Source organism: Melanotaenia boesemani, chromosome 5, assembly GCF_017639745.1.
Source record: "Melanotaenia boesemani isolate fMelBoe1 chromosome 5, fMelBoe1.pri, whole genome shotgun sequence".
Taxonomy (NCBI): domain Eukaryota; kingdom Metazoa; phylum Chordata; class Actinopteri; order Atheriniformes; family Melanotaeniidae; genus Melanotaenia; species Melanotaenia boesemani.
The window spans coordinates 33,091,475-33,118,004 of NC_055686.1; the positions used below are offsets into that span (position 1 = coordinate 33,091,475).

General features: G+C 41.5%; 2 protein-coding genes across 6 annotated transcripts in view; one reads left to right on the forward strand and one right to left on the reverse strand.

Moving 5' to 3' along the window:
* Window positions 1-26,530, forward strand: part of nrxn2b (neurexin 2b) — an 815,055-nt gene that overhangs the window by 224,965 nt on the left and 563,560 nt on the right. The gene's annotated exons all lie outside the window — the stretch shown is intronic.
* On the reverse strand, window positions 7,713-10,717 carry LOC121639897. Its single transcript, XM_041985493.1, has 4 exons — window positions 10,072-10,717; window positions 9,822-9,977; window positions 9,227-9,316; window positions 7,713-8,325 (listed from the first exon to the last, which is right to left on the reverse strand). Exons 1-4 carry the CDS (start codon window positions 10,432-10,434, stop codon window positions 8,008-8,010), a joined length of 927 nt encoding a protein of 308 aa, XP_041841427.1. The 5' UTR covers window positions 10,435-10,717; the 3' UTR covers window positions 7,713-8,007.

Consider the following 26,530-nt stretch of genomic DNA (forward strand, 5'->3'; position numbering starts at 1 on the left):
TATATTGTTAGAGTTTGGTTGAGATGGATGATCAAACATTAAAGCCGAGGTTAAACATTCTTCCAAAGATTCTAAGCAGTATTTCATTGTGTCAGTTAAATAGGAGACTAAATGCATTACTATACATCTAGGTATTGACAAAATCTGTTTAATGGTAGTTGACTGTTTTTATCTCATGTCCAAAAAAAAAAACAATCTGAAAACTGATTTCATCGTAATAATGTTGATAACATTCATAACATTTCAGCCTTATTAAATCCCAAGAACAATTAACAATGTTATCAATTGTTTTTGGTGAATAACCTGGTTAAATATTTAACACTGTGTCAGCTACAACAGAACTCACTCATAAACCAGTAAAAGGGAAAATAAATTCCTAAGGGATCATTTAAATGCAGGACTGACCGTTTCCACTCTGTACAGCATGGATATGGCAGGGCTGACTGCTATGAAGCCTGCAAGGATACAGCAGAGACATTAGGCTGGGATGACAGAAGTCCTCACACAGGCAGAAAATTTTCCTGACGCAGCAGCAGGCTTAAATGGACGGAGCTCTACAGCAGACTGCAACTGCTTCACACAAGCCCAGCTATTTAAACACAAGCCCTGCATGTATAGACCTGTGGGTGTGGAGCCATTCCAGCTACAGCTTCTGCCATTGGGCCACTATTATAGATGGCTTCTTAAAAATCAAACTAAAGATGTGAATAAAATTTACAAAGGCACTTCATCCATACATGCTGATTGAATCGTATAAAATTAAGTTGATGATATTGACCGTGTAAATAAGATTAATACAGCTTGATTAACATTATTCATTAAGTGTAATATCAGAATTTCTAATTAATCTTCATTATTGCTGTCCCATAGCTTAATCAGCATCATGATGCTAATGCTGACTGACAGTGCTGGACTGAGGCTACGCTGCATGACCTTCAGTTGGACCCTTGGGTAGAGCAAATGGCAGCATGAGGTGTGTGACAGTCGGCCCCTGTGTCCTCCATCTGAAATTGATTGGAGGTGGTCATTGTGAATCCCAGGCGAGTCACGCCTGGTTATTGGCAGCCTCACTTAGAGAAACTGACAGGACACATCATACGCCCAGAGAACTCCTGCTCTACTATGCAAAGAGAACCCACTGCTGCTCCGACACGGCATGCAATTAAACATTTGTACGGCTTTATTTAGATCACCTTGGCACCTGAGGGAGGGGAACTTCAGTCCAGCTTGTAGATCATTAAATGATCAGTTATCTAAGTGATGCTAAAAACAAAAATATCTGAAAGTCCAACATAATGTAAATCACACCATATCTGTTACTTTCTCTCCCTCTTCAGAGCCAGTCGCTCGACCTTGACTTTAATATGTCTGACTGAAGGTGGTATTTACGAGACATTAACAGTGTGGGCTCTCTCCGGAATCCCCGCCTGTGAATCTGTAATGAAAACACAGATCATCACCATATGGCAGCGCACAGTGAGTCACAATGTGTGCCATATCTGCCTCGTGCACAAAAGGGAACAGCATCATGGTACAAAGCTGAGAGAGTTCCACTGATAGTGGAAAAAGATTTGGTTTTAAAACTATACAGTTGAAATAAAAAGCAGCAGTTTAACACTCGTGCAGTCAAAAAAAGGGGAAATTTTCACATAAAATATATATTATTTTTAAATTCATAATAAAATGTAAATAATAACGATAATAATAATGTAAAAAAAATATATATTTTCTTTTTATTCTTTCTGTAAACTTGTATTTTGCAGTCAGAGCAGCAATGCAGCCAGCTGCTGTCTGGAAATGTGCATTGAACCAATCTGATGAGAAAAGACAGAATAATAGAATTGCACAGCATTAATATGGTTAACGTTGTCATTGACATTGACAAAAGGGAGGAATAAAATTCCCAGGATGTCAGCTACTTCCCAATCCGATAACAAATCCATTTGCTAAATGCCTTTCACTGGAGAAGTTTAGCAGAGACAGTAGGAGTAAAGGGGCTTCGGTCAGGTCAGAAATAATAATAAATAGGCGTAGAAAGTAAAACAGAACATACTGGCAAACATGATGCAGCCATTAAAAGGTTTAACAATGGTTCCTGTGTTTATTCTCAACTATTTTTATTATTATTATTACTATATTTTTTTATTTATTTATTTATTTTTGGATAGAGCATATCCAGCTGCTGCAGGTCTGTTTGATGACCACTTTGTGGCAATAAAACAATCTTAAAATTAAATCGATTCAGCAACGGAGCCAGCTGTTTATCTCTCACCAGCCCACTAGTTGGTGGTAATTCACATGTATACTTAATGCTAACCATCAAAGGAAACACAAAACAAGGGCAGAGACAAAACAAAGAAAAAAAAAGTTAAAGTTACCTGAATCTCCCATCTTGCAGGATTATTTGTCTCAAGTTTTAAATCAAAGGAGGCCAGGAAGAAGTGTGGAATAGCAGATCTAACAGATGCCTAATAAACTCAGAATGTATGAAACAAATTACACTGGCAGAAAGAACATGAAAAAATTATAACAAAAATATCCTGTGGAAGGAAAATACAGAATAATAGATAAAGTTGGTGGATGAAGTTGGATTCAAACTAAGGAATCCAAAGCTGAGGAGAATAAGAATAAAAACTTTCCTGAGTTACATGACAAGCTAAAATGTTTATTCACTAAGTATTTGGATCAGCCCTCATCTGTATGGTCACCCTTGTTAGACATAAAGGATGGTTAGCTGGCACGTATCAGCAAAGACAAGGCAAATTTATTTGTACGAGACAATTCAAAGTGCTTTACACAAAACATTACAGCAGGGTGCAGAAAGCAGTAAAATAAATACAATTAATGAAATAAAAGCAGAAGGAAGATGCTAAATAAAATAGATAAAATGCAAGAAATAAAGTTAAAGACAATATTAAAACATGATTCCAGCTTAAAAGAACCAGATGTAGATTTTGACTAAATAAAAACTAGTGAAATGCAGCAGAGAACAGGTGGGTTTTTAACCTGGATTTAAATAAACTGAGTGTTTCAGCTTATCTGAGGCTTTCTGGGAGTTTGTTCCAGACATGTGGAACATAGAAGCTGAATGCAGCGTCTCCATGTCTGGTTCTGACTCTGTGAACTGATAAGAAACTGGATCCAGATGACCTGAGGGTTCTGGTAGGTTCATAGTGGGTCAAGAGCTCACTGATGTATTTTGGTCCTAAACCATTCAGAGCTTTATAGACCAGCAGCAGAACTTTAAAATCTATTCTCTTACGAACAGGCAGCCAGTGTAAAGACCTCAGAGCTGGACTGATGTGGTCCACTTTTTCTTGGTCTTAGTGAGGACTCGAGCAGCTGAGTTCTGAATCAGCTGCAGGTGTCTAATTGATTTTTTAGGTAGAACCTGTAAAAACACTGTTAAAATAATCAAGCCGACTAAAGATGAAAGCTGGACTAGTTTTTCCAGGTCCTGCTGAGACATCAGATCTTTTACTCTTGATATATTCTTAAGGTGATAGTAGGCTGACTTTGTGATTCCCTTAATGTGTTTTTCAAAGTTTAGGTCTGAGTCCATCAGTACACCCAGATTTCTGGCCTGGTTGGTGGTTTTTAGTTGTATAGACTGAAGTTCTTTGGTGACCTTTAATCATTTCTCTTTCGCTCCAAAGATCATCACCTCAAAGCAATTAAAGCAGACACAAACACTTTGGTAGAAATGACCAACGAAGATAGTAGATAGATAAATAAATACAATGAAGCCAGGATCATTTCAATCTGTAACAGATAAGCTATATCAATGACAAGTTTTTCAGGTGTTTTATGTTAACAAAGATAGAAAACTGTGTTTGTCACTGCTTAAAATGACTTAACCATCAAACTGAGTGTACATAAATCCAGTCTGTGCACCCACACAGCTACAGTGCACAAATGACCAGCCTAACAGTGAATTATCAGACACATTTTATCCAAAGCCAATAAGTTGTAGCATTTTTCATCCACTAAAATCTTCCATCCACTAAATTAAACAAAACCCCAAAATGTTCATATTTATTTAACAGTGTTTAATTAACCAGAAAACGGTCATTCGTCATCAGTGAATAAAGACTTGTTCTTTCTTGAGTGGTATAAAGCTGTTGTTTCACCCCCTCACCTCATATTGAACTAAATTTGTAGACATTATGTTGAGGGTAAGTTAATTCAATTTACCCCACTGGGAATTAATCTTCAGAGAGTTTGGTCAGAGGCTGGAAATTGGATACAGGTCAGGTCTTTACATGTTGTAATTAAGGTCACTCAGGGCAAGAGGGAAGAAATATAAGAGAGCAGAAGCAAGGCAGAATCATATGCTCAGCTAGAAGAGTGGGGGGAGGTACAAATGTGTGAATCAGATGTATGCAACAATGATTAAAACATTATTAACCCCCCAAAATTAACTAAAATAATTATTAAAAAAAAAAAAAAAAAAGAACTGATCTGTGATTTGAAAGAAATGTGGTTTATTGCATTGGAAATTTCACTCCTTTTCAGGTAACTCCAAACCTTATCATTTCAGAACACCTCCCATAAAATCAGCTCAAACAGTAATGTTATTTAAGAATACTTACTATGATGAAACATCAGATAAGGTGCATTTAACACCTTTGCAGCTGGTCCGTATGTGAACTTCATGATTTTTTACATTTTCATTTTTCACAGAAAGCAACACTGAAAACAGTGTATATGATGCACGTTAAACATGAGGAGGCATTTCTACTGGGTATTACAAAAAATAACATGCTTTAGTAAGATAAGAATAGCCTAAGGATAAGGGGAGAATTTAATAAATTCACCATTCTCCTGTTTCAATCTGTAACCCTTTCTCTGCAGTAAGACTAAATCAGGTGGAGAGGCAATCAATGAGGACAGGACTATCTGGCAAAAAAGGAGCAAAGTGAGAGTGGTACATCAATGAAATTCATAAAAATGTAGTTTCACAAAGTAAGTCTCATTAAGACTATATGCACATAAAACAACATGGTTTCCCTGCCCATTATGAGCCATGAATGGATGTGGTCACTCCCCAGATTTGCCATTTTCCTACCAGGGAAATTTATGCTTTGCATCTACAGAATCATTATCAAAGACACACTACATAACTTTCCATCCTTAAAACTCTGTGTTCCAGACTTGTTGGATGGCACAATAGCTGACTTTCCATGACCCTTAAAATTCTGCAAGACCTAAATATCGCAATAAAAAAACTGGTAATGGAAACACCTACATTTTAAAAAACATCTCGAATATCGATAAAAGGTTTTTATGCTCTCATGAGGTGGTTCTTCAGATGTGTTGATATAGAAGTATATTCCAAAAGTGTAATGGAAACATTTTTTCCAGATTTACACGTGACCTACAATGACAAGTAAATACAGTAGAATTACAATGAACGTCCTCCACATCGGACAGGAAAAAGAATTCTGGCTTTATTTTACAAGTTTCTCATATTTTATAAAAGCACTCGCCAGTGTTTGCTGTTTCTGCAGTTCGTTACACTTTTGGTTTAACCCTTTAAAGCCAGAGCCTTGAGAGACAATGACTAACATTATTTAAAATACCGTAACTCTCTGACCTTTTACACTATCAATGTATTTCCAATGTTTCCTGAAATCTAAGAGCATCATAGTGTTCATATACACACAGTGGTAGTAGCATCGCTAACACAAAAGCTTAAAATGGTGGTTGGTGTTACAGCATTAATGCCGCCTCAGGAAACTTCAGCTCTGCATATTAGGCATGTCGCTGTTTTGTAATGATGCCAGTATCTCTGATGCTAGTATTGGTATTAGTTAAACTCTAATCACAAACAGAACAAAAACTGCTGAAATAAAGTGAAAATGGATCTACTCTGTAAGTTCAGAGCAAACAACCAGAAAGGTATGACTAAAAAGGTCTCATTTACTTCCGAAACAATTCCTTAAATAGCTTGAACAACTTGATTAGAAAATACCCTTGATGCAAATTATAATACTTTAATCTTCTTGATGTTTCATTAAATCCATAAAACTAAATTAGCTTACTGGAATAGCACAACATCAATGACACAACATCTCAGTAGAAAGCAGCCAGTTTCCACATGTGGTCCTCACAGCTGAACAAACACAAGATAACATTTCTTTAGTATTTTAATGTAAATCAGTTGCTTCTTTTGTTATGATGAATGCTAGTTAAGAACATACTTGAGCTGATGCTTGGGCTGGACGATTTGAGATGTTTTAATGTCTGTCTCGAGCAGCTTTGCCCTGCATCTGTTAAAGTTATCAAACAAAACACACAAGCAATGCCAACAGTCATTTTATCAGATGACGTTCCACTTGTGAAATCAAGTCACTGCTGGTCAAGTTGTTTTAACTACCATTCTTACTTCAGTCTCCATTTCTGATTAGCTGCTAACAGAAAATAAATGTACAGATTTCAGGAGCAATAAGTTACACTTAATGACATTAGAGCCAGCAGGAGAGAAGCAAAAAGGTCTTCACTGCTGGCTGCTTGGCATCAGCTAATATCTGCTGTTCTGTAGGACTATTTCAAATATGACTATGGTAAATGTTTTTTGACCATTTAGCCAGTTCTGGTTAAGATACAGCCACAATCTCCAAAAAATCTACAAATGTCAGGATGTAATGCACATAGACATCAAGGGATTTTTTTTTTTATCCCAAGCCATTTTTTCTTTGTTTTTATTGTTGATGCCTTAAATATATTTAAGATTGTGTATTTTTATTGGGTGTGTGATGTGAAGAGTAAATGTTTTATTTAAGAAAACTGTTTATATGGCTCTGAATGCCCCTACTGGTTTTGTTCTTTAAGAGGATTGTAAGGGAACACTGAAGGAAAAAATTGAAACACTGATTTCTCATGTGCATGAAAAAGCGAGAACAAACAAGAAGGTATCCCGTTCTCACTAAAACAAAGTGTGTTGAAAATGGTTTAAGAACAAGTATGTATATTTAATTGTACAAGAAGTCAACTGAAGAACTCAAACTCATCACAAAAATATTTCTTGTGCACACAAGAAGCTAAAATTTGACATTCTTTTCAATGTTCCCTTACGGGCTCCATAGTTCTTTTCACAGCCAGTTCAGTGCACTGAAAAAAATCGGGAGTGATATTTCCTTAAGAAAACTTAGGAAAGTTTTTGCACTTAGAAAATGCAAGTAAAGAGCGATCATCAAGTAAACTTTACTTGCAGATATCAGTTTATTTTACTCGCAAACCTCAGGTAATTTACTGTTGATTATTGTTATGGTTATTGAATTTTACTCTCTCCTTCTTAGTAAGTTTTACTTACTCTGACTATTTCAAACTAAAAAATCTCAGCTAAAATCAATGGCTTTTTTAGGTAATTTCAAAATACTTTTTTAAACTTTTATTTATGAACCATAAATGAGTAACATTTACACAATATTTTACATAATTTTTATGCAATTTTAAACTGCCTAAATTTGTTTAATTTTACTAAAAAATAAAGACTAAAAAAATGAGGCAACTGATTTAATGAAAAAACCTTTATTTTTCTTATGTGATTTTTTTTTATGAAACATTACCCAGCAGGGTTTGCATTGCAGAACAAGCTATATTTCACCCTGGAAAAAAAAAATAAAATTGACATCCTTCAGGAGTCTTCAGTGTATAAAAGACATGCTAGAACATTTCCTTTTCAAGAACAGTGTCAGCTTTTTGTAGGTTAAGATAATGAAACATGTATAGAACCTCAGTGTAGAGCATCTTGACACTAGTGCCATATTTCCTCTTTCTTTTCAAGTCCACACTCACATGCGTGACCCATTAAAATGGTTCTACAATCAGTTTAGAACCTGTGGTTTAACTTTGTTACAGTGGAACAAGTTGAAATACAAATAACACCTTTAAAACAGAAGAAAAAGAAGAACACAGACAAATAACCACATAAACAACTGTGAGCCTTTTTTTTTCTTTTAGAACCCTCTTTGAAGGGTCAACTTTTGGGCCAAACATGTGGACTCAAGTTGTAAGTTTGTTTCGCAGAGACAGGATTTTCGGAGACAGCTTAATGACATCAAGCTCTAGAAGAAGCTTTTGAAACACTTCAAAAGTGTACTTAATTTTTGGTGGGTAACTCAAGTTCATGGCATAAATGATGCCCATCAGCAGAAGACAGGCCTTGGAAACACTTCCACAGTTGTGAAGTACCTCAGTCCCCTCAACGACAATCGACACCTCTGCGTTGGATACACCTCCATCTTCTTCGCATGTGTGGAAGACACAGATCCTCAGGACTTGCTCAGCCTGGTCCTCTTGAGCCGCCTCTCTGCTGATATCCTGTAATATATATGTGAATCCATGTTCAGGTACATAGTACAGCTCAATTGCATATCTAAGTTACAGACCAGTGTCAAAAATGTCAATATTTCAATAACTAAGGATCCTAAACATTTAAAATGATTTCACTAAGTTTAGGAAAGTTGGAAAATGTCTTTGAATCATACAAAAGGAGTAGACTGCCAACTAACGAGGAGAGGGGGTAACAAGGAACTAAAGAGTGCATCCTACATAGTAATGTTGTTTTTTTTCTCTTTTGTGTATGCATTTTTGTTGTCTGGAAACAAACGCTTGATTATTCCAACCCATTTTCAAACTGTGTACTGTGTAATTTGTACACATTTTGAAATACTTTTTCTGATTCTGAAAATATTCCTCAGTACCAATAACAACTGAAGTTTGCACTCACTTTTATACACACAAACAACAAATCAGGCCTAATGGATCTTAACTCTAGGTATTCCTGAACTTCATTTACTGTCTCTCATTATTGGAAAAACTGAATAATACAGATGTGTATGTATCCTACCATGCAGAGAGGAGAGGATGGAGGAGATGGGAAGAGAGAAGGGGGAGGAAAGGAGAAGAGAAAAATGGGAGAGAAGAGAGAAACAAGAGTGTAAGAAAGTGGAGGGAAGAGAAGAGAGGAGAGCAAAGATTAAAGAACACAAGAAAAGGGAGGAGAGAGGATAACGAATTTTCTTTGTTTAAATAAAAACAGAAATATGAAGCATTTTTTAATCTGGAAGATTTCTGGAAAAAAAGGTACAATTTTCAAAAATTTGAATGTTTTGAAAATTAGTTGATGGTTCAAGCTAGTTTTATTTTAAAAGGGTAAGTGAATATAAATCAAAATATTGTACTCAAGTGAACTTTGTGATCTGAAAATGTTTGAATTTACCTTGTAGTCCTTGATGAGTTCCCCTGAAGACTCCCCCAGGAATTCCATCAGGGCGCGGATAATGGCCTCCCGTCTTGCTTCAATGTGTCGCTGTTTTAATAGACAGAAGAAACTTGTGTAAGAAGTACCGTAAATCCACTAATCTATACATGTCAATAGAAGCAAAAAACAAATTTCATACAAGACATCCTGGATCTGCATTTGCTAGTCCTCTGAAGGCATTACTCTTAACTGCTCTAGGTATATCCATTTTAAAGTAACTGTATGCAGGGTTGGGTCAGGACCCAAAGTGGGCCACTTGCCTAGGTTGCCAGTTATCAGAGTGAAATGTCAATTTTTTAAATTTATTTTCCAAATTAAAGTAGACTGAAATCATGATTTGAGTATGTTCAGCTCTCTGTCTCTATGTTTTGCACTCCATTTCTCTCCCCCTCTTTCTCCCTCTCTTCCTGTACACACCTCCCCCTGTTTTCTCCCTGTGTGTGTGTGTGTGTGTGTGTTCCACGTCTGCTGTACTTTTAAAAAGTGTCCCATGCACATGTGACTGAGGTCTGGTTTGGGTCCCAGCAAGATGGTGTGGGGACTCCGGCTTTACCTGGTTTAAGGAATCCAGAAGCGGTCGTATTTTGGTCCCAGCTACTCCGCCTTTTTTGCTGAATATTTCCTGCATTTTTGGAGTGTAGAAGTCCAGCTTCGTGAGAAAAGTTCTTTCCAAGGGAACCGTTGTGATTCTTTTGAATTCCTCCTTGATCTGAAAAAAGGTGTTACGATTATGCCATTTACATTTTTCTTTTTAACAAACCCTATTTCTTAATGGATTATAAATGCAACACAGACAGTTTTACCTGAGTTTCGGAGAAAAGAGCAGGCCATCTCTCCCTGAAATCTTGAATAGTGGGGCACTGCTTTACAACTTCCTGTCTTCGGATGGAGAAAGTTCTTTCCATTTTCTCTGATATTATCCTCTCATTGTTTTTCTTCTTAAGTTCTTCCAGCATATCTACCCTCTCCTTCTCTAAAGTGGCTTCTGTATCCCCAACTGGCAGTGGAGGCAGGTAGTTTACTTCTGCTTTCTTGGGCTTTTTGATGCCTTTCTTTGAACCACTCTCATTTGACCTCTGTCTTTTCAGCGAGTTCACTTCTAGCTCTGGACAGGCAAGTTGACGGCCTCTCAATTTTGCACGGTAATTCCCCATTTTCCATTTCATCCTCTGCTGCCACCCATAAAGGCCATTAAAAGAACCTGGTTCCCTGAGACATGGGAACTTTTCGATTAAGGCTTCGACCACTGTCAAAATTTGAATCCCTGTTGGGTATGCCGTGTAACCAAACACCACCTCTGCAAGCTTCTCCAGTATGCTGCTTATCAAACTTGGATTGTTGAGGAGGGAACCATCCTTCAGGAATGCTTGGTTTCCAGCCTGCAAGTGTTGCTCTACATCAAAGGAAAATGTTGGTATTTCAAATCTGGCTGGCCATGGTTGAGAGCGTCGAGAAGTTGTGCCTTCATTAGAGGGGGAGAGAATGATGGTGTCTGATGATGAGTGTGTGGAGACGGTACCAGAGGATTCCTGTGGTGAAGAGTCAAACGCCATTTCTTCCACTGGACTGACAGTGAGGACAACTGGCTTTACTGGCACAACTTTTAATGTTGACTTATCCTCCACATCTTCAATGCTGGTTAAAGTGAAAAATTGACCATTGAAGTCAATGTCCTGGTAAAGCACAGAAAAATCCCCTGGAATATCAAAAGAATCTCTGAGAGCACAAATGAGGTCTGTGAGGCTGCTTGGTATGCCTGAAGGTAGAATGAGTTTGTGAATATCATCATCTCCAAAAATGATGCGGAGCTTTGCTGGGGTGCCCATCTTGACAGAGGAATCTGAAACATAAACACAAAAAATGTTTGTTAATCTTTACAGACATTCATGCAGATGTGAAGTTGCAACTATATACAGTGTGCTGATGTTTGCCTAACTCATTAGAATATTATCATTATCTGCAGTTTTTCATTTAAGTCCAGAAAAAGTGCTCATTTGTGACCAGAAATAAATGGTGGTTATTACAAATATGTTTAGATGTGATGAACAATCTGTGCAACACCTAAGGCTGTTGACTTTAAAACCCCCGTGAATGCATTTGTGAATGTAGACAGGATAGGAATGCTTAATGTCCAGACGAAAATAAAGCTCAAATTCAAATTTCATCAAACATTCCGCATTTTTGACCTCTAATAAGGGAGGCAAATGTGGTGCTTTAAGGTTACCAGACGTCTTCCTGCCAGAGTGTATGCCACCAAAGGATAAAAATCTGGAAGATCCTTTTGCTCAATTACTTGCTCATTGCTTGTGTTCTCCAACTCATAACTTCTAAGGTGCTCGTTGTACCATGTCATTTTTAGTCTAACAACAAACACTGGTTTGTTTTGAACTATCATAATTTGTAGCACCTCTGCAAAGTCTGGCAACCCAGCAGTAGAACCATGGCACGCCACCATTCCGGCAGCATAAGTTGTCCCTGAACAGTTCACAGAGTGGGCAATATGTACTCTTGTGACACCTGGAAATCTGCATTTCAGTGCATCTTTAATGTCATTCTTCAGAACATCCAAAGACACCTCTGTTGTTTTTGTAACAAAGAGTGATGGTTTGACTGCATTTGATTCATGGAGATGGTTTGCAATCATGAGCTGGTGCTTGTTTGCAAGAGAAAGCAAGATATTCTTGAAACATCCTGTGTGTCTGACAACTCTCTTAAAAAAGCTGTGTTTCGCTTCGAATCTCATTGTCCAAAGAGCAGCCACAGGACCAAATGCTCGGATAAGCTGAGGATAGTGTTCAAGAAAATGATGCTTGGGGATGATCTTCTGTTGAGGAAAAGCCTCGAGAAGTCTACTTCGATGTTCAGATATCAAACTGTCGAGATAGCAAATGCTTTCCTCTGTATGACTTGGTGACATAACAAGCTCCACAATGGTTTTTAAAGTCATTAGCATCTGCCACACAGGCTCATCTTCAGGTACTTTCAAACCTATCATCAGAGGCAGCAGTCGTAGCAGGCACCAATTTTCATGAGCATTGCCTCCCACCGATTTACGGTTTGAAAAGTTGCAGGGGACAAGATGAGGGCGATTTGTCTTATCGCTCCACTTGTATGGGAACTGATGGATGACATGATTTAGTTCAGTGAGAGAAAAATACTTCTTCTTAATGAAGACATCAAAAGACAATGCCATTTCCAATGGAATGATGCCTTCAAGAAGGTCATGTAAAACATCTGGGGGGTACCCAGATGTAACATGAAAGTGGTCAAGCTTTTCAGACAGTGCACAATGGTTTTTCACACCATAGCATGGGGAATTATTCAGACTGGACAAAGCAGTCTGGACATGTACTGCATGTTCCTCCTCAGTTCTCTGTTGAAAACAACCAGATCTCACTTCTCTTGACTGATAGTCTGACCGCTCAGCAAGACAAAAACGGCAATGATAAGAAGAAGAAAAGCTTTCAACAAAGCCTGCAACTGAGTGAGCGCCTAAGTTGTCTGCTACCACACACAGAACAGTTCCTTTGAGAACCTTTCCCAGAACTGGAACAAATAAGCCATCTCTTTCTAAAGTCCTAAGATCCATTAGCAATGGCTCTAACACTTTCTGGTATCCAAATGTCTTGGTGTCCACTGCCTTACACAAAACAGTTAAATTAATGGATGTTAATGCTGATTGGGACTGTGCTGGAATGTTTCCCAAGATCCAATACACAGCTGTGACTTTGTGTTTTTTCTTTGAGGTTCCCAAAGGATTACACACCTCAAAGTCATCAATGTACAGGATAAGACTAAGCCTGTCCTCATCAGAGAAAAAATCATTCTTCTGGTAGTTGGATCCATCATGAAAAGATTGGTACTGTAAGGCTGTGGCTGAATTTCTAGCAGTATCAAATAGTTTTTCTTGATTGTGTTTGTTGTTCAGAACCTGTGATAGAGATTGCAATATTGGTACATACTGGAATGTTTTGCCCTCTTTTTGTTCAAGTATATACTCTTTTGGTTCAACAACTGAAAAATGTTCCTTCATGAACTCCCTTCTCTTGTAGGATGTTGAAAAGGGGCCATCACTTGCCAAAGCTGAGCTTATTGGGTGTGCCTCACTGAGAGTTTTAACCAAATCAGAAATTACAGCTGTGTCCAGCTCACAGCTATGGGTCCTTAAAGTAGACTCGATCAACTCCCTTACAACAGGAACTGATGCTGTGCATGATATGAATTGAAGCTCATTAACAATTTCATCAATGCACTTGTTTGACACATTAAAGGTACTCTCTAGCTTAAGAAAAAGTCTGCCAAACTTCTCCTTTATGATCTGAGAGAGATCATTGTCTTCCTCAATCAAAGGCTGAGTATCTTCCTCCTCAGTGTCAACCAATGGCTCCTCCTGAGCACCAACTGGATCTGAGTACTTTGTCAATATTTCATCTTTAAAGTCTTCAAGGCCATGTGGAGAATGTTTCCTATGTCTGTGTGAAGCGAAGGTTGAATATATGTTTGAGCTGAAGGTGCAGCTTTTGAATACACATGGAACTACTTCGAATTTCCTCAAATGGCTTCCAAGATGTTCAAAATACTGCCTCTCTGAATCAAAACAAGCTGAACTGCACAGGATACAACTAAAAGATAGAATCTCTTTTGTTGTCACTGACTCAGGGTGCTGCCTAGATAAATGAATATTTAGGGCATTGAAAGTCTTAAATGAACAAGGACAATCCTTATAAAGGCAAGGCACTGTCTGGCCACGGCTAACTATTCCATGTCTTAGTCTGTAGTGTTTCAAAAGTTCTGTCCGTGTGTCTGCCTCAAATTGACACGTTTTACAAGACCATTTCATCTTTTTTTTTTTAATCTGGAAAAAAATCAGAAAGAAAAAAAATCAAACCTCATCTGAGCTAGATTTTCATATAAGTATAAAAGTCAACTTAAAACAAAGAATGAAAGGTAACTAAGGTTTAAGATTTACCTTACGTTAGGCGTTCAAATTATATGCTGCAGCAGGAGAACTCTCTCAGTGGAGGCTGTAAAATACAAAGAAATATAATCATTAAAGCATCATACTTTAGTTTAATGTTACTTTAATCTTTAATGCCAGGAGTAATGGAGAAGCCACATTTCTTGGGCTATATTCATATAACTAGAATAACATAAGATTGTCCTTTCAACTTTGTATACATTAAATTTTATGCATCACAATACATAACTTCAAAATTCTAAATATATTCCACCTCATTTCAATTTGGAATGGTAACTATGCATTCTGTGATGAGGGTAAACCTATAACTTATGAAGTGCATATGAAGTGCAGACAACTAAACATTTTTTTTTTACCTGAATACCCAGATGGCTTTGCTTGTGACAATGCTTCATGTAGTTGCTGCTTGAGAGAGCACTGCAAGCTGCAGAAAGTTGTTGCTTTGAGGAGGACAAGAAAAAAAGACAAAATAATAAGAATCATGTAACTAAAATAAACTGCACCACTGTCAAACAAATGTACTTTTGACAATATACTGTAATGGTATTTTTAAAATATCACCAACGCTTCTCATTAATTAACTCGTGTTTTTTTTATTTATTTATTGAACAGCGCTTCACTCTCTCTTATCCCTGACAGCAGTTAGACCCTGCACCTGTCGTCTCTCTCGCACACGCACTTGTGCGCTAACACCCACAACACGGGTGCACTGCGTGGACAAGATATGCTTGGCGGCTAATACATGGTAATTGGGGGCTAAATCGCGCAAATTGTACAGTGTGTCGCTTGCAGTCGAACTCGCGGTCTGATTCTGGAACACGCCTGTTGTTGAACACGTCTGTCTGTTACATGCAGCCACAACGTGCAAGAACCTGACCAGCTATACCGTCTGCTACAGCCCCGATAGAAACTGCCTCGGCGCGCCGAGGGAAAAGTTGTACATTCGGTGCTTACTGGCCACGTTGTATCAAAATATAAATAAAGCCGCCATCAACTTTACTTTAAATAAAGTACGCAACCGTTAATAAACAACAAAACGATGGTGGAGCTCATGGGGTGTGCACTTACCAAGGGGAGAAAAAATTCCACATATCCCAGGGGTTCACAAGCCAAGTCTACAGAGACGTTTCGTTTAGGGACCGTAGTAAAATTAAGCCAGTGATACGTAATGTGCGATAATGGCAAATACTACAGTTTATATTTTCGTATTATTACATTTAACTCTGTTACGTTACATATGCAAAAAAAATTTGAATTTCTTACCTTAGACCTGACTGCTGCCGTTGTGTTTTTGGGGAACAAGGAATCGCATGCGTCCTGTATGCACCTGACAAGGCGCATGCGCGGGTTCAAAGCACGCAGCAGCACAAACTTCGTAAAACCTACTTGGTATTTAGAAGTTCATTGCAATGACTATGAAGGCATTGAATATTACGTGGAAATGCATAGTAAAACTTATTCTTCCCCACAGAGTTTGCTTATTACATTGATGACATATATAGGATTTACTTAAATAATTCCAGTTCTCACAGATACTTACAATTAGAAAATAAAAAATATGACAGTTAACCTAATACATATTACTACACCACAAAATCATTTTTTTCAGTGTGGTTAAATTTGTGGTTCATCTTAAATATTTAACACCTGACCCATGTAGATGGTCAGAGATGGAACATATTTGCTGTCTGTACAAAAGGCCCCGTAAGTTGCATTGTTCTTAATTGCAGTTATCTATTGTAAAGAGTCGGGGCAGCATTTTGTCCCTGTGGGGACACCGTAACTGCGCTATGACGTCATCGCTAATGCTCGCCGCCGAGCGCAAAATAACAGCAGCAAAACGGCTGGAAAGAGTTGGCCTCAGACTATTATCTGCACAAAGAACTGTTTCCCTCATCTGTGTGCGTTAATGACAAGTAAGGCTGCCGTTTCGTGTGTTCGTTTCAGAGGGGGAAAGTTCTTCTTTGGTGTAATTAATAATTCTGAGGGTGGTTGATGTTAGCAGCTAAATGCTACTCATGCTAGCCGGAAGGCACGTGAAGTTCGGCCCGTTCCGGCCTATATACGTTTACACTTGTTTGGTGTGAATAGATCTTGGTTTGTATATCAGTTTTGTGTTATGTAAGATAACAGGTTATATGAATCAATTGTAATAAGTATTTGTATTCTGTTTTTTACAGAAAACCACACATACACCCACCCACACCTATATGCATACTTCTGTGTGTATATGCGCCCACCAAGTGATGCTGTAATGTTTCTGAGGATGCAATACAGAACAGTTGAACCAACCCTCTTGCCTCATCCTTTCATCCACCATCATCCTTAGTAAAGTCTACCCCTCATATCCTAAAGAGTCCTGGCCTCAAGTGGTGTTCTGGCCGACACTCCAGGTTGAGAACGGTGTAAACACGTCCAGCACCCCACAGTCCTCCACACCCCCTAGTTATCTTCCCAACATTATATGGTCCTTCGAGCCGGATAACCGCACTCAACCGATTCAAGATGGACGATTTTGATGCCCAAGGTGCCCGCCCTCGCCGTCATATCCACCCTCCTATCCGTTATGAGGATTATGAAGTTGATCTCGGCATTTGGAGGCATGAACCTGAAAGAGAATACAGGACTCTGAGGGAGGAAGCGGCTGGAGTGACCCCCCCTTTCCCATTATATGCACCATCACCGCGCACAAACCAGAGAATAGATGCTACAGATCACAGCACGGACTCATGCTACCTGGACCAGAGTTTTCAACATGAGCAATATGAGCAGCTCCCTCACCAGCTGCATCCAGATGGAGGAAAGAAGAACGACTGGAGCCAGCTTACCCAACATCAGGTTGCATCTCACCCTACAACACAAACAGCAGCCATAAGAACAGAGTTGGATGAGATTCAGCATGAAAGGCTCTGTCTGCAGCAGTCACAACAGCGCATGTCAGCAGATCTGTCCCATTTAAGAGCAGTACAGAGGGACATGAGGCAGCTGATGATCACGGCTCACCCTCTTCAGACCAGTCAGTCAGCAGAACCGGTACACTCTACCCTCCCTGATCCAGTTAATAATGAGGATGAGGGGTGGCCCCCTCCACCACCTCCAGTAAGTGAGGATGAGGATGGACCCCAGAGCAAACAACCCTTATTAGAGCGCCTCGACAGAATGATGAATGAACTCCAGATCCTGAAGAAGGAGACCTTAGCAGCCACCCAGAGTCAGCTGACGGCTGTCCAGCCTCCACCAGCTATTAGAGGCTATGGAAATGTGGCGACTCATCACCATAATAACCATAGTCAGTCAGGAGCCACGCACCAGCGCCCACAGTGGTCAGGTCTAGCCCCACCCCCTTTGCAGTCCACTAACACATCCTATGGGGTGCCAATAAATCTTACCACTTCCCGACCTCAGCCAGCTCATCATCCACCACCTGTACCAGGTCGTGCTCTCCAGCCCCCTACCACTCAGCCCACTCAGAGTTCTAGCTTGGATTCAGCCTACCATGGGCCCCGTCCAGCGGTCCCAAACCTGTGTCGTCGGGACCCCAGTGAGTTTGCCCACCTTAAGATTGCCCTCGAAAACCTACTGCCCCCCGACACCTCAGAACTGTTTAAATATCAAGTTCTAGTAGACCACCTGAAACTGGAGGAGGCCAGACTGGTAGCAGAGGCCTACATTCATTCCCCAACACCCTTCACAGATACTATGATGGCCCTAAATGAAAGATTTGGGCAGCCCCATCAGTTGGCGCTTAAGCGGATCACCACAGTGATGGACTCCCCTGACATTAGGCGTGGTGATGTGGTTGCCTTTGAGAAGTTTTCCCTCCAGATCCAATCCCTGGTTGGCATGCTGAGAACACTGGGTCCAGATGGGGAGGTTGAGTTACAGTGCGGGTCACATGTCGCTCGTTTACTCAGCAAGCTACCACCAGAACAGCGAGCTGAGTTTCGGAGAAGCATGTTTAACCGCTCCGGTCGTAACTACACCCTCTACGACCTGGCTGACTGGTTGAAGTACGAGTCCTGGTGCCAAGACTTCGATGGACAGCTAGCCCCCCGGGGAGCAAGAGACAGGCAAAACCCCCCGAGATCTGAACTACAGTCAGGAAGGCGCTCTGTTGTCGTACTCCACGGAGCGGACAATCCACCTCCAGAGCCAAGACTATCAAACAGTACCCCAAATAGAACAAAACCAGCATCCTACTGCGCCTTCTGTGACAACAGAGACCACCATCTGAGTCAGTGCGGTGCCATCACTAAACTCAACAAAGCCCAGGTGTCCGACTGGATAAAGACTAATAAGCGGTGCTGGCGCTGTGCTCGCTCCCATCAGGCGGCGCAGTGCAACTTGAAGAAGCCCTGTAACCTGTGTGGAGGTCGGCATCTACAAGTTCTCCACGAGGTTAACAGTGGTCAACCAAAGGGGCGGACACAGGCTGCAGGGGCTCTGGAGGGTGATGGGAACTCAACAGGTGTATTATATTTGGACAGACCGACAGAGGGAAGTCGAGTGCTGTTGAAGGTGGTCCCCATTCTCTTACATCATGGCAGCCAGACTATGTACACCTATGCAGTGCTGGATGACGGGTCAGAGAGGACCATGCTATTGCCTTCTGCTGCACAGGAGTTAGGGCTCCAAGGCACCCCGGAGACCTTGCCATTAAGAACCATCAGACAGGATGTACAAACTCTTCATGGTAACTGTGTCTCCTTCACTATCTCCCCTAAGGCTAAGCCAAGAACTCGTTATCGGGTTAACAATGCCTTCACTGCCGCTCGCATTGATCTAGCAGATCACACCTACCCCCTCGAATTACTTCAGAGGAAGTATAAACACCTGGATGGGATTCCCCTGGAGGGGTTCAAGAGGATCAAACCCCTCCTCCTTATTGGCAGCGACCACCCCCATCTCCTCGTTCCCATTGAGCCGGTCTGCTTAGGCCCCCCTGGAGGTCCTGCGGCCATCCGCACCCGGCTGGGTTGGACGCTGCAGGGTCCGTCCAGTGTCATCTGCAAGCTGGATTCATCAAAGCAGTGTCTATTCACTTCAACCCCGCCTCAGGTGACGGAGTTAATAAAGCACGTTGAGAAGCTGTGGCAAGCTGACACCATACCCCTTAAAAGTGACAAAGCAGTGACTCGTTCTAAGCAAGATGACCTAGCTCTCGGTCTGCTGGAGGCCAGGACGACTCGAGTGGAAGTTGATGGTGTTTTCCGTTATGCCACCCCTTTGTTACGTCGTAAAGACATGCCCCGCCTGCGAGCCACCCCTACTGCTGTCATGTCAAACTTGAGGGGAGTGGAAAGAAGGCTCCGGAAAGACCCTGAAAAGGCAGAGATATATCGGACAGAGGTCAGAAAACTGATTGAGACTGGATATGTTGCCAAGATAGAACATTTCGAGTTGACTGATGATGGAGAAGCGTGGTACATCCCTCACCACCTGGTTACTCATAATGGTAAACACCGGCTGGTTTTCAATTGCTCTTTCCATTATCAGGGCCAAAACCTTAATGAGCATCTCCTGCCAGGCCCTACCTTGGGTGCTTCTTTGGTTGGAGTCCTCTTGAGGTTCCGTGAGCATGCCGTAGCTGTTAGTGGGGACATCAAGGGCATGTTCCATCAAATCCGCCTGCTCCCGGAAGACCGCCCCCTCCTGCGCTTTGTATGGCGCGACCTCAAGCAGGAGGAGCCAGCTTCAGTGTACGAGTGGCAAGTACTCCCCTTCGGCACCACATGCAGCCCGTGCTGTGCCACATTTGCCCTGCAGCGCCATGCCAAAGATCATGGTCCCCCTGGAGAGGAGGTATGGAATTCCATTGAAAGATGCTTCTATGTTGACAACTGTCTCCAAAGTCTGCCAACCACCGCTGCGGCAAGGGACCTGGTGGATAAGCTAAGGGCTGTCCTCAACTCTGCTGGGTTCCTCCTTCGACAATGGGCAAGTAATGCTTCAGAAGCGATTAATCACCTCCCAGAGGAGGACAGATCCACTAATGCTGAGCTCTGGCTGGCGCATGACAGGACAGACAGCCCAGAATCTATATTGGGTCTGAGCTGGCATTATTCCACTGACATGCTGGGGTACAAACACCGTTCAGTCCACTATGCGGCTCCCACCATGCGTAGCATTTATAAAGTGCTTGCCAGCCAGTACGACCCATTAGGTTTCATCTTGCCCTACACCACCAGAGCTAAGATGTTAGTGCGCCATCTCTGGGACAAGAATCGGGGTTGGGATGATCCACAGTTGCCACCTAACCTCCTCCATCAGTGGAACACTTGGGAGGAGGAGTTGCATTCTCTTCCCCAGATCCAGTTGCCCCGACCATACCTACCTGCTAACACTGCCACACCGGTGAGAGAGAGAGAGCTCCATGTGTTTTGTGACGCATCTGAGCAGGCCTATGGAGCTGTGGCCTACATGAGGATCATTGGGGACGATGGCAGAACCCACGTGGCCTTTGTTATGGCCCGTTCCAAGGTGGCCCCAAAACGCCTACACTCCATCCCCCGATTGGAACTCTGTGGGGCTCTAATTGGAGCCCAACTCTCAAAACTTTTGGAGAATGAGCTGTCTGTGCAGATTGACAGGACGGTGATGTGGACAGATTCCACAACGGTCCTAGCTTGGCTCCGATCCGAGTCTTGTCGCTTCAAAGTATTTGTTGGCAACCGAGTCGCTGAGATCCAGGAGCTGACCCCATTGCATGCTTGGAGATATGTCGACTCTGCTCAAAATCCTGCTGATGATATCACCCGGGGGAAGACTCTGCAGGAGCTGGTGGAACCCAACCGATGGGGCCAAGGACCCCCCTTTCTGTCCGCACCCCCAGGAAAATGGCCAACCGACCCAATCTGTCCACCAGCAGATGGGTCTGACTCTGCTGAGTTACGTAGGGTGACCTTCTGTGGTGTATCATCCGCTTCTGAGACACGAAGCACTGCCGATTTGGACAGATATAATACCTGGCAGGAGCTTCTAGCTACTACAGTGCAGGAGTTGCACGGGGCGGCGGCTGGAAACCGCTGTACAACTGCTGAGGATAATCGCCTTGCAGAGACGCTTCTCCTGAAAAGGGCTCAGCAAGACAGCTTCCCAGATGAATTACGCCTTCTCAAAGCGGGTAAATCAGTTCCACGTAGCAGTCGCCTCTCGGCCCTGTCTCCGGAGATTGATGAGACCGGAGAACTGATTCGAGTCGGTGGTCGCCTCCGTCGATCTGAGGATCTAGCCTATACTGACTTACATCCCTTAGTTCTGGACCCCTTCCATCCAGTCACCAGTCTGCTCATCCGGGACTATGACAGCCGTCTGCGACATCCTGGACCGGAGCGTGTCTTCGCTGAGATCCGGCGTAAATACTGGATTCTGAGAGGCCGGGAGGCTGTACGGCGCTTCCAAAGGGGCTGTACGGAATGTCGCAGATGGAGAGCAAAGCCGACAGTGCCGAAAATGGCTGATTTGCCTCCAGCTCGCCTCCGCCTGTTCAAGCCAGCCTTTTATTCGACTGGTGTTGACTGTTTTGGGCCATTCAGTGTTAAGGTGGGACGTCGTCTGGAGAGGAGATGGGGAATAATATTTAAGTGTCTGACTGTCAGAGCTGTATATTTGGACATACTGACCTCTATTGACACAGACTCATTCCTGATGGCACTGCGGAGATTCATCACCCGGAGAGGGACGCCTGCGGAGCTTTATTCAGACCAAGGAACCAACTTTAAGGGTGGTGAAACCGAGCTGCAGCGAGCGTTTGCAGCCATGTCAACAGACCTTCAGCAGCTCTTAGCGCCACATAAGATCCAGTTTCATTTCAACCCTCCAGCTGCCCCTCATTTCGGAGGCGCATGGGAGCGCGAGATCCGCAGTGTAAAGGCAGCCTTGTACACCACTGTTGGAGCACAGCCGCTACCAGAAGAGGTCTTTCGTACAGTGCTAGTTGAGGTGGAAGGAATACTCAACTCCAAGCCCCTGGGCTACGTTTCATCGGATGTTGGTGATGTGGATCCAGTAACTCCAAGCTGCTTATTGATGGGGCGGCCTGATGGGTCCCTGCCGCCAGTGGTCTACCCCAGGGATGAGTTGCTGAGTCGCCGGAGATGGAAACACACGCAAATCCTTGCCGACCACTTCTGGGCCCGCTTCATAAGGCTGTACTTGCCTGGACTGCAGCCCCGTCAGAAGTGGCGCTCTTCATCCGGCGACGTGAGGGAGAACTCTGTTGCCATGATAGTGGATCCCCACCTCCCTCGAGCTCTTTGGCCAATTGGGAAAATTGTGAAGGTGCACCCGAGCACTGATGGGCATATTAGATCAGCTGACGTCAAGGTGAAGGACAGAACCTACACCAGACCTGTCGCCCGGCTGGTGATTCTGCCGGCCCTTCCTGAGGAGGACCAGGCAAATATTAACGCTTTTGTTTAGAGCAAATGTATTACATTCATTTGGGGGCGGCTGTACAAAAGGCCCCGTAAGTTGCATTGTTCTTAATTGCAGTTATCTATTGTAAAGAGTCGGGGCAGCATTTTGTCCCTGTGGGGACACCGTAACTGCGCTATGACGTCATCGCTAATGCTCGCCGCCGAGCGCAAAATAACAGCAGCAAAACGGCTGGAAAGAGTTGGCCTCAGACTATTATCTGCACAAAGAACTGTTTCCCTCATCTGTGTGCGTTAATGACAAGTAAGGCTGCCGTTTCGTGTGTTCGTTTCAGAGGGGGAAAGTTCTTCTTTGGTGTAATTAATAATTCTGAGGGTGGTTGATGTTAGCAGCTAAATGCTACTCATGCTAGCCGGAAGGCACGTGAAGTTCGGCCCGTTCCGGCCTATATACGTTTACACTTGTTTGGTGTGAATAGATCTTGGTTTGTATATCAGTTTTGTGTTATGTAAGATAACAGGTTATATGAATCAATTGTAATAAGTATTTGTATTCTGTTTTTTACAGAAAACCACACATACACCCACCCACACCTATATGCATACTTCTGTGTGTATATGCGCCCACCAAGTGATGCTGTAATGTTTCTGAGGATGCAATACAGAACAGTTGAACCAACCCTCTTGCCTCATCCTTTCATCCACCATCATCCTTAGTAAAGTCTACCCCTCATATCCTAAAGAGTCCTGGCCTCAAGTGGTGTTCTGGCCGACACTCCAGGTTGAGAACGGTGTAAACACGTCCAGCACCCCACAGTCCTCCACACCCCCTAGTTATCTTCCCAACACTGTCTAATGGAAGACTGTGAGATGGCCATTTGCAAGAAATCATTAGCGACAGCTTCCACAGCCACAATGCACACAGTGCAAGACTAGATGAATTTATAGCACCCAAAAGTTTGCATTTAGCCAGAGGACAAGTTATGTGGCATCTTTCAGTTTCCACCTCAAAGTTGCATTTCTGTAAAATCATGTGCAAAGATCATGTGCTGAATGTGAAATGTGCATCTGTTCTTGCCACACATTCCTCCTATATAAATGCAAGTTTTTGTGTGTACATACTTTTATGCATTTGACCCTTGTGTTTGAAGTTTAACCAAATAATGAGTGATCAATGACTTCATGTTCTCAGCCTCTCTGTCTTAATGCTGCAATGTCCTGGGGATAAATGCATAGGCCATCCTACCGAATCTATCCCAATATATGCTGCTGTACTCTCCTACTCAGCTGTAAAACCCTTGAGGGAACAGGAATTGGCACACCAAACTTCAAAGGGATCATGCACTTATAGAATTAATCATCCCTTTCCACAACACACACACACACACATCCACATGTATTGCGATGGAGTCTTCACATCTTCATCACTGTTTAGGCAAATAGAGCTTATTAAAACTCCCTCTGTTATAAAAAAAAACTGACGGCAAGAAATTCAGAGGACCAAGAATTAAAACTGCACTTAAGTATCATACTCCTTCCTTCCTCCTAATGTTCTGAGAATTTAAATGAAGACTGTAGCAAAACCTGAAAGCCGGATAAGTAAATTTCATGCCATGTATTTAATGGGTTTCTCTTTTCCCCAGTAAAAGAAAGCTCCGGCTGGCAGAGCAGAATAAAATGTAATGAACAAAAATAATCGCTCTCCCACACTGTCCAGGAGAAAATTATATTTCTGCTTTTAGTAAATACAAAAAACAAGAGAGAGTAAACAGCTAATCTTTTTGTGAGAGAGAAGCCCAACTAATGAAACATGTTGGCAGATGTATTAGAAACTGGCACAACTGAATGCAGGGATTAAAAAAAAAAAGACAAAAGAGAGCATTATTGAGATGCATATGGGTTTGAAAGAGTAAAGAAAAGAGGAAAAGCTAACTGAGTTAAACTGCCATTTACTGTAGAGACACTTGCTTTAAGGTGTCTCAGAATTAATTCTCTGGTTGTTTCCCTCCAGACTCTGCTTGCTCACATGTTTGGACTATTTTCAATTTAATAATAATAATAACAAAAACAAAAAGTAAATGCAATCCCAGCGATATTGAGCAGAGCTGGTCGAAGGTAATGTGGAGCCCTAGGCAAACCTCAACCATGGTGCCCCCAAAAATAAAATTAGTAAAAAATGCACACATTGTCAATTTTTACCTGAAATTCCAACAACTGATCCTTCATCAGAACGAACATACATAAAACATACAACATAAAAGTGTGTTAAAAACATTAAACAAAATAAATCTAAATGCTCTCAGTTCAATTTTTATCAAATGAACTAATTATGTAAAGCACAATGATGATATTTTATATTATCATTTATTTAATATGGTCCATATTCAGTTCCTCTGTAGGACTAATCACCTTGTCCAGGACAGGAGTTCTTAAGGTTTTTATTTTGCCGTCCAGCTTTTCCAGTACAAAGTGGTCCAGGGCCCATTCAGATATTTACACTGTGTCGGTTTAATTGATTTCTCTCCTTGTATTTAAGAACTAAACCAAAACCACTTCCAATTTAACAAGTAGAACCTTGTGAAATGTGAGATGATGAAAATATCTAAAAAAATATATATCACAATACAATGAGATCTTCACAAAGAAATTCATATATCACATGTACGTGAAACTGCACAGAAACTAACAGGCCCAAAAGGATAATAATTCATGGAACAAAATCCGGCTCCTATAAAACCTGCAAACTGCAACTGAGCTTCTCATGATAACAGTGAAATATCTGGTGTTGATAAGTTGTTACTGCATATAACTACTGACGGTTTATACCTCTTCATTTTGATGCCTAGTAACTACATAAATTGGGCCAAGCATGAACGCTTTAATGAAAATGTTTCTTATAAAACTCTAAACAGAAAGGAAGTGTGATGGCATTTTGTAAATTAGGAAAGCGCAATTTTATTCCAAAGATGGAAAAAGTTTAAATTACAATCAGTACCTGCAAAAGAGAAAAAAAACATCTCAGCCTCATTATGTAACAGCTTTCTGTAAGGCTGGTTTACTCAATATAATTTAGCAAATAAAACTGTAGAAAAATGCTATAACTTTCAGTGACCGTGTGTCTGTATGGACTCATGGCCATAGGAATACTATTTTCAACCTGTCTTATATTATTATATTTAGGGTGCAGTCACAGCAGATTTTTTTTATTTAAATTCTCCGTCATTTGTTGACAAATACCGCTTCGTTTTTGGGTATTGAGAATGCGCAAACAAACTCTGATTCGGATCATAGAAGCCGACTTGGTCCACCTACAAAGGCGAATCTCAGTCTGCTTTAAGTGAACCAAATACAGGCAATGACTACAAAGCAAAGTGCATTGTAGGTTCAGTGTACAGCATCGTATGCAACCAAAATATGGAAGAAGTGACTCGCAGTCAGATGTCGTGGAACGTGGTAAAATTTTGGTTTAACCCAAAACCTCTAGGATCTAATGCGGCTCATTGTTTTGCTCTTGTGTGGTAGAAACAGAAGTTGTTCTGCATTAACCAATAGATGAACAAATTTTATTTTTCATTGTGTGTCTTCTTTTCCTTCAGTAATTCTTGGTACAGCACCCCCTCTGGTGGGGAGTGGAATACGTTATTTTAAAGGTCTAATTAGTTTGAGTATTGCAGCGTAAATGTAAACTTGGTTCAGAAGAATGTTGCACCTTGCTAACTGAACCAAGTCCCCAATCGTACCGAGTCTAGTGGACTATACTGCTTTGAATGCACCCTTAAATTAACTCAGTAAGTAAAAGCCTCACCATTCAAATCTATGAACGCATTATGACAAAATTTATTAAAGCACAGCTGAGTATTGAGGTTAAAGTACTTTCATTCCTAATCTTAATTGCACATGGATTAAGTT

Excerpts from the sequence above, each read along its gene's own strand:
- LOC121639897 (XM_041985493.1), bottom strand. The coding sequence starts at position 10,434 with ATGAAATGGAAAATGGGGAATTACCGTGCAAAATTGAGAGGCCGTCAA. Across the intron at positions 9,978-10,071 it reads CTCTTTTCTCCGAAACTCAG|ATCAAGGAGGAATTCAAAAG; the intron begins GTAAAACTGTCT and ends ACCTTTTTTCAG. Across the intron at positions 9,317-9,821 it reads TTCTGGATTCCTTAAACCAG|CGACACATTGAAGCAAGACG; the intron begins GTAAAGCCGGAG and ends CTATTAAAACAG.